General features: G+C 35.1%; 1 protein-coding gene across 1 annotated transcript; it reads right to left on the bottom strand.

Moving 5' to 3' along the window:
• Positions 1 to 1625: 1625 nt before the first annotated feature.
• LOC131067806 (indole-3-acetic acid-amido synthetase GH3.4-like) lies at positions 1626 to 2627 on the bottom strand. The gene is made up of 2 exons (XM_058002968.1): positions 2321 to 2627; positions 1626 to 2209 (listed from the first exon to the last, which is right to left on the bottom strand). Exons 1-2 carry the CDS (start codon positions 2625 to 2627, stop codon positions 1626 to 1628), a joined length of 891 nt encoding a protein of 296 aa, XP_057858951.1.
• Positions 2628 to 9269: the final 6642 nt, after the last annotated feature.

Genomic DNA, 9269 nt, shown 5'->3' with positions numbered 1-9269 from the left:
GTAAAATCTATAGGAGAATATGACAGTGAGCTTAGGCAAACCTGGAGTTAACTACAGTGAGAACATGACAAGATGAGAGAGAAGATGTATGTCAAAACTAAGAGTATATAGAAGTAGGTTATTAGCTATAGGAACAACTAACACTATAACATTTTCAAGGCACATAGGGATGGGGGTCGTTTTTACAACTATTTCAGACTTTGAGCCAGAGCATCTTTCAAAATACCTAAAATAAAATAACATTCCAACACCATTAATCCCAATTGTTCGAGTGTAGATTTAGAGAGCCCTAAACAAGATAAAGAAAGAATATAACTATAGGCGATTGAAGAGAAATAAATTGCCTATGGCCACGAGCCCTATTGCAGAATAAATCCTTTTCCCAGTGCTTGAACCGATACATGGAAATAGTCTACTTATGATCATCTTCCCCTTTGAGTTGATTCCTGAAAAGTAGATGCAATTAAATAAATGCAAGGGAAAAAATAATACACAGACAGACCCAACCATTCAATCTGGCATAAACATTTCAGCTGCATGAAAAGTGAGAAACGTCTTTACCAGGGATGTAGGTTCAGAAGCAAAATTTACTCCAACATGGAGGCATCTGAGCAAAAACAATGGCTTGTATGCTCTTCTACATGAAGACACGAGCATGCTAATTACTTGCCACGCGTTCTAAACTCTTAATCGCCAACTGTAGAAACGATTAATTATCTTTATCTTATCTGTCTTCTGGACCAGCTCACTGCCAGAGACCTCATTTGTCGTGCGTTCTCTAGGGTTAAATTCTGTGAATTCTTCTGCAGGCTGTCTCCCATGCCAATCAAATGTGGCCAAAAAGGTTGAATTCTGTGAATGCTTCTGCAGGCCATCTCCCATGCCAATCAAATGTGACAAAAAATGTTTTGTTGCAAAATTCGGGTAAAAAATATGCAACTTCTATATTGCACATTGACAAAATAAAATAAATCCAACAAATCTTAGCGATGTTATTAATCACCTTTTAATGTTTTAAGCCTTCGCAATAGTTCCAGCAGGCAGGAACTAATAATAATTATATTAAACATGAATGAAGCATTACATTTTCTGAGGTTCAGCTCATATATTCAGACCTAATTACATCAGTAAACACACAACCTTTTCCTGACTCAGCTTCAAACTTATAACTTCTTACACTACTGTAGAGTTGGTCTTTGCTAGAGAGTGCACAACAAAAACACACCCATACAATATATAGAAATACAAATACAGACCCAGACAACATATAGAAATGTAAAAACATACGGTAGACAGAGATAACAATAAAATAATATATATTTCTTATCACCCATAAAGTATATGAGATGCAGACTCCAGAAATGGAGTATACAAAGTTGATAGAAGCAGCTGGCAAATATGAATGTGCCCACAGATGATGAACGACTGGTTGTACTGATGAGGTATTTGAGATTATAATCTCCACAAGGGACATGACACTCAATAGTTAATACAGACTTTGCCCATCCTCAACCTCACTAATAATTCACTTATTATATTTCAAAGTGTAAAGTAGATAAATCGACTACTACCTAGACAGCCTCTGTTTATGTAAAGTATTATTGAACAGAACTCAACAGGGGTCTTCAGTTAGATTCTTGATAGATGTCCCAGGTGGTGAGGGTGCTTCTGTATGTTGCCACTAATTCGCTTTGTAAGACTTTGTACAAAGGCGAATTGTGCACAATGGATCGGGGAGGCTTGTACTGGCTCATGCTTATTGACCCTTTCTCTAGACGATGTTGCATCACCTTCTGGAAGCTCCCTTTCTCCACAACCCCAAGCTCTAAGGCGCCAATTCTGCCGGCCTTTCGGCCTTTCTTGTAAGCATGATTAAAGGATGCATCCAACATGCAACAGCATTCTTGCATTATGCTTGCCATTTTTTCATCATTTTGATTCAGAGGGCCTTCAATTTCCACAAAGATAACATAATGTCCAGGGCTACAAGAGTGATCAACACAGCTTGTGTACTCCACCACCTCCACTCCACCCTCTCCTTTCACAAATGCCGATGCTTTCTCCATCACATTTTGTAGCTCTCCTTCATCCGTCTTGTCGCTATTCACTGACAACAATATGTTGTTCCGTTGCACGAATTCGAATTCTGGGCTGCCTCCATTGAATCCAATCATTCTGACCACATCCCCCAACTGATACCTGTAAAGACCTGCGCAAGATTAATGGAATGGATTCAGTTGCATGTTAAAATAAACTTTGAGGTATAGAGACCCCACCAAATTAAGAAACAGCATTTGTAGTTATAACATAGAGAGATTACCTTGAAAAGTAGTAACAACGGGCTGGTAAACATGACCCACTTGAAGATCGCCCAATTCCAGAGTCTTGGCCACCTTGTTATGAGAGTCTACAGCTGGGACGAATATATCATTAGCAAAGCTTTCAAGCTTTGTCAATGGGATGAACTCAAAGAAGGCTGTGGTTGGCAGAAAGGTGAAGAGTGTTGTGGTTGCGGTTGTGGGCTGCCTGCAAATGGCGAGATGCCCACCCTCTGATGCACCATAGGAGAGCCCATAAATGGGTAAATTCCCTGAGTAGTAATTAACTCTGGAGACATATGGTTTCATGAGAGGCCCTCCTGCTCTGCATTGGATGTACAAAGCATTCGGCCACAACCTCCTTACTATTCCCTCCCATGAAACTTTGCAGCATTCTCTCTCAATAAACTCTGCCAATTCAGAACTGGCATGCATTTGGACCAGTTGTAACACCGCCCTCCGCACATTCTCATCTTTTATTTCTTCACTCAGTGTACCGTTTCTTATGTCTTTGCATATGCACTGCAAAACAGAAGTAGAACTGAAAATTTACAATATTTCTTATACAGAAATAAACTTCTATTAGCTAAATGCTTTAATAACAAATGATCTATTGTCTTTTAAAGTGGTATTTACCTGCCAGGAAGTTCGGAGCAATGTGAAGGCGGCGTCCATGTTGAAAGCAAAGCCTGCCTCCAAACACCAAACTTGGGAAGGCTGTAACAGTCCACACAGCAAATGGCAATACAAAGCCTGTGGACTATCTTCAGTGAGCACCACTTCAATGGGACTCGTGTATTTCTTAGAATCATAACTGTTCTTAAATTCTTCGCCTCTGTAATAATTTGTGAGAGCCGATCCAACCTTGTGCCCTGCTCCTGTTTCAAATTGCCTACCCGCCACAGTAACTGAGAATATTTTCCCATTTTCGTGCAAAATAGCATTACTGCCGGGTGACTCACTTGCAGCTCTGGAAATCAAAACAAAATGACATTTGAGTAAAACCAATTGCAATACCTACTTTCTTTGTAAAGAGTAAAGAGTAAAATGACTGCAAACCTTCTAACCAACTGCAGCATGTATTGCTGAGCGGTGTCGAAAACGGATTCGTACTCTCTGGTAACAGGAAATTTCTTGGACTTTCCAGCGGTTGTACCTGAGCTATAAACACATATGGGTACACAAATTTTAGATACAGTAAAGACAGAAACTACGAAATCAATTATTGATTATATGGACCAACCAACTAACCTAATTGAAAAGCATCGAACAGGGTAGCTGCACAGAAGCGGAGATTTGTCTCCTCCAGCGATACGTTCAACGTATTCTTCAATGTCTACGTAATCACTGTGCGGGACTGAATCCTTGAACACACGTTTGCTCAGCGTCTCCTTGCTTAGACCAAACTTAGCCAAATACTCGCAGTTTGCATTGTCGTCCAGTATTTTGAGTAGCGTTTGCTCCTGCACTGAGGCAGGGTTTGCCAGCATTGCTTCCAACTCCACCAACAACAAATCTTGAGAGTAAGCCATTTCTTTTCAAAAAAACAAAAAAAAAGACTTGTGGACAGATTGTGAGGAAAATTCTATGGTTGGAGCCCTTTTATAACAATTTTGAATCGAATTAATTATTTTGCGTTACTGCTCAAGAGACGGTGATGTGCTCCTGCCGGCGGGATTTTTGTTTAATGTTGGGTTTTACTTTCACTGAGGATATTTTATTTATGTGTATATTTAAACTCAATGGTAGTGCAGCGCAGTGAAGAGTCAATGCTTGAAAACTCTGGCAAATGTTGAATGAATTTTTAATAACGACAGTCGTCTTACACTAGTGCGCACGGTTGGCGAATAGTGTTAAATTCTAGCTGCCTACTTCGACTGTCAAATCTTACTACTGTTTTCAGCCTTTGTTCCCATTGCGATCTTTTTTATAAAGGATAAAAATATATTTAAAAAAATAAAAAATTACAAAAAGGATATTTAGACAGTCACAGCTGTTATTAACATTAAAAAAAAAATTCAAAGAAGGTTTATCATTAAATCTCCATCATCAATAATCAAGAAAAAACAGAAAATCAAGGATTCAGATATTAAGAAGAAAATAGTAACAATAATCAACTCAAATAATTGTGAAGAAAGTGAAAAAAATTTAAAATTAGTTAAGGGATCTCGAAATGAAACTTTTCAACTACGACTAACTACAAAAGTCCATCTTACAAGAAAAACAACAACATGTCATTTACAATGAAAATGGGAAAAAAGAGATGAAATTCAACTTCCAAGAAAGAAAAAAGAATTTGTCTCACCGAAAAAGCCAACCACCAAAAAGGAGTTATTAAAATTTCGTTTCTCCAAAACAAAAACTAAAATCATGAAATCCATCTCACAAATAACTTGATAGTAGCCTAGTTCACAAGATTTTCCCAAAATTACAAGTTTTGTTTCTAAAATTTGAGACATTTATCTTCTTATTTTTCTAGATATTATTAAATCAATTCCTAGAAACTTTTGTAGTACGTTCCCCGTCTGGATTTGAAGTTAAGTATCATATTTAGCTTCATGTAATTTTTCTTGTGCATTTATTGTTCTAATCTTTGCTTTTCATTTTAAGGTTTTGTTGTTGTTTATTTATCTACTATAAGATATTTATTTAGAGGTGATTTTATTCCCCTACAAATATTTGATTTCATATTTCAATTTTGAAATCTTATTTAGTTTTGAATTTTGTTTTTCTTTTAATTTATTGATATATGAGTATTTGTATAGAGATAAGTTGTCCAACAATGGTCAAAATAAACATTAAAATGTCAAACTTTCATTATTATGATCAATAATACATATTTCATCACAACATTATGTGAATAAACTATGCAACAACAAGGGGACTATACAAGAAATTTCATGGTTGAAACATCCTCAAAGAGTGTTATAAAACTCCATCATACGAAAATTCTTAAGATCAAGATTGAATATAGATATCTTCAAAAGTTGGGGTATAAAGAAATGACATCTTAGAAATTAGATGGAGCTATTTTCCATGGTTAAAGGTTTCTTTCTTATTTCCTCTTCTACACATGAAGATTATGTTACGATCCTCCTTGATAATCCATGATTCTATGGAAGTCAATTTATTCCATTAAAAATGGAGTCTAGGTTTTTAACTAAAGTTTAAAGAACATAAATGTTGCTTCTAGATTGACCTCCTAGGTCCACCTCTTGAATTTTGGGAAATTGAAATATTGAAGGGAATTGTTGGCTCTTTTAGGAAACTGATAGTTATTGATGTTATATTACGTTCAAAGAATATATGTCATGTGCCTTCTGAAGCTTCAAAATCTGTAAAATTGGCATTAATAACTGTACACAAGTTAACATAATTTTATACTTCAAATTTTTTGTAGCAAGCCCTTAAAGTCACTTGTTGATGTAAAATTGATCAACAAAATATATCATCTTACATGTATTTGAGATTTTAAAAATTTAAAATAATATGAAAAAATAAACAAACATCTAAATGAAATTACCCCATACATAAACTAAGTCATGCAAACAATCGCATGGACTTATATCTAATTCAAAATATTAGAACAAATATAAAATAGAATTTGAAACACGAATATCATAGCATAATACAAGATCCAATTATGAAACATGCCATACAATAAAATCACCAACGTCAACAATTCAGTGTATCATCTCCCACTGTTGTTTCTTAGCCTGCAATCATGTCATACCTACGCTCCCCACTCGTGCGCATTAAATAATAAAAATAACTGTTTTAAAATGGATTCAAAGTTTACAAAAAAGTTTGACTGAATCGACGTGTATATTTAAGTTTGAGTGGATTGACGCATAAGGATGACGTCCCTCTGAAAGCAAAATCCAACTTTATACAGACATTCGGCCGCCATCGCCACTCACCCACAACAATTGAATTTCTCTGTCGACTGTCAACAATCAAACTTGTATAAGACTGTGATGCGTGACATCTCTCTATAAGAAAATAATCCAACTTCATTTAGGAATGTGATGTGTATCAGAGATAAATTTCCTTCCTTTGGCATCTCCATTTTTAGATTATGATAAGTCATGCCCATATATATATACAATTGTCATGGGAGTGAAGAGCGCTTCTGCCAGAATTGCTTGTGAAGTATTCTGAGAATGTAATGCCCTAAAGCAATATGTCCTCATAAAACGACGAAATTCTAGAAATTATATTTATGTTAAGAAAATAGTGTACATTGTGATGATATGATTATATAAATTGAGATTAAACTTGGGAGAGATGGCAGGCGGAAGGAGAAACTAGTCTATAATTAGAAAACAAGATTTGGGAGAGGCGGCAGGCAGGAGGAGGAAAACGGTCTACAACTTGGGAGAGTGTCTATAATTTGGGAGGAGGCTTTAGGCCCTCCTTCATCAAGGTTTTGTATCCCTTTCTTCCTCGCGTTCTTTTCTTTTCTTTTGATGTCATACTTCATCTCTTTTGGCATGATGTATATATGTTTTATGACTCATGTAAATTTTTAATTTTAATTTATTTTCATTGTTTTTTTTCTCTAGATATCTTTCTTGTCTTCCCCTATTGTTTACATTTATTGATACCTGTAGTGGGTACTTGCTATCATGAGTATTGAGTATAGTATGAAGGAGGGAGATAGAGTAAGAGAGGGAGATTGGGAAAAGGAGAGGGAGAGAGGGAGAGAGAGAGAGTGGGGGTAAGAGAGAGAATAGGGGATAGGAAGAGAGGGAGTCAGAGGTTGCACTCAATAAGCTCCCCAATGGTTCAGAACGGAAAATGGTAGTAAATGTGAAAGTGATGGGGTAGATTGTTCATTTTGAGACATGGTTGCAATGGAGTATGGTGTTAGAGTTCCACTTTCTACTAAGTTCATCATAATTAATGATGGAAAAGCCAATGGATAGGAGTCAATTATTAGAAGATTTAAAGTAAGTGATCTTTGGGTAGCCTTAGAAAGATTTTTTGTTTCTCCAAACTTTGAGATGAAAGATGCCATGGTTCAGGAAAACAATAGGTTAAAGAATGTGGCTACTTTTTTTTGTTGCCTTGGATTGCAATAAAATTTCTGCAAGAAAATACATAAATGAATGTTTTAATATCATTTGATTTAAAAAACTAGGGTTTCAAATTTTATTTTGCATAACGATTCAACATGAACTTTTTATAATTTTCTTCAAACAACATTCAATGTAAGAAAAAGTTGTATTGAGGCAATATTGGGACATTGGCAATGTCATGTTTAGGTCACTTGCCTAGTCCTTGGAGGCATTAAATGATGAGATTCTAGTCTTTTATTATCCTCAATGGGTAACCAAAAAGGATCTGCCTCCCTAATACGAAATGCTATGAGGATTGAAGAAACATAAACCACACTCCTTCATATGGATGCAAGATTGTTAGAATCTTTATTCTCAAGAATAGATGTTCCAGAGGTTATTGAATTTGAATTCGGAGAGAAAATATTTACTTGTGTTTCGATGAGGGATAAGAGTAGTGTGCAATTTAACAAGTTAAAGTAGTGTGAGCAAAGAAGAAAGTAGAAAACAAAATTGGTTTTGTCTACAAGGCACAAATGCAGGCAGTGAAATATATTTATGAGCAACAAACAAAGTGATATTGCTAAAATATGTGTAGGCATGAAAACAAAATGTAAAAGCATTTAATGTGAAACTGGTTATTACATATGTTTGGATGATGACATGAGGGAAGTATTGAAGAAATATTTATCAAAACATCAAAACTATATAAACATAAATCCCGTAGATGAGAATACAAACAAGGCGAAAGTGATATAAAAAAAAACACACACACACGGTAAAAAATGGAAACACAATTTAAACAAGATGTGGATCAAATAGAATATGATCAGGTGTATAAACCAAACCTAAAAATATTTAATGTTGAATCGGGTAAATGCAATAAAAATGTTCAACAATACATATTGAGGCAAACTGAACTTTGCTAGAAGGATGACTAGTTACATGTAGTGACCATCAAAGAAAATTGTACACACACACAGGTGTGTGTGTGTGTGTGCGTGTGTTTATATATGCATATATGTGTATATGTGTATATGTGTATATATGTGTGTGTATATATATACAATGAAATGTATTTATCTGCAATAAAGGAAATGAAGTTATTAACATATGTTTATGTGGACAAACAAAAGAGTAAAAGATTTAATCTATAAGAGGCTATAACATGTGCTTCAATGAGAAGATGAGAGCTAAAAAGCCCTCGGCAACCTATGAAAACCATATAGAATTGAGACCTACAAAACTGAATAGTTGCTCCTATGTGTGTGTATGTATGTAGGAATGTTTATATACATACATATATATATGCATACATACATACATTGTTTTAATATAGCTTGTGCACTGTTTGTTTTATCTTGCTTGACAACCAATTATATGGGTTTTCTTTGTTTTTTTTATATATTGTTAACCAATATACAATGATTTGTTTAAAAAAATGTACTGTCCCTTTCCTTGCAATTGTCAGGTTCTTGTGTTTTTACGTTGATCTTGTTGGTGTTGACCCTAATGCATGTTTATTATATATTGCATGAGATAGAAAATGCAACAAATAGAAACATGTCCAAAAGGTTGATGTATACTATGTGTATACATATGGATATATATAATAAATGTGTGTGTGGATATATATATTTGTGTGTGTGTGTGTGTGTGCCTACATATGTATATATATGAATGTACGCTTTTATCATCTGCTTGTGGAAGAATAGGTTATTGCCACTTCCTTTGTGTGGTTGAAACAAAGGATTTTGTGAAACCATGGTGAAGGATAAGTAATTTTGGGTTTTTGATTTAGGGTTTCTCACAATGTATTGTGTGTTTGATTTATTTTTTTGTCAACAAACCATTAAATTGCATCAATTTGCAGTTGACCAAGAAATGTTTT

This window comes from Cryptomeria japonica, chromosome 8 (assembly GCF_030272615.1).
Source record: "Cryptomeria japonica chromosome 8, Sugi_1.0, whole genome shotgun sequence".
In the NCBI taxonomy this organism is placed as follows: domain Eukaryota; kingdom Viridiplantae; phylum Streptophyta; class Pinopsida; order Cupressales; family Cupressaceae; genus Cryptomeria; species Cryptomeria japonica.
Note: the sequence above shows the minus strand (reverse complement) of the source record. Positions and strands in the feature narration are given on the sequence as shown.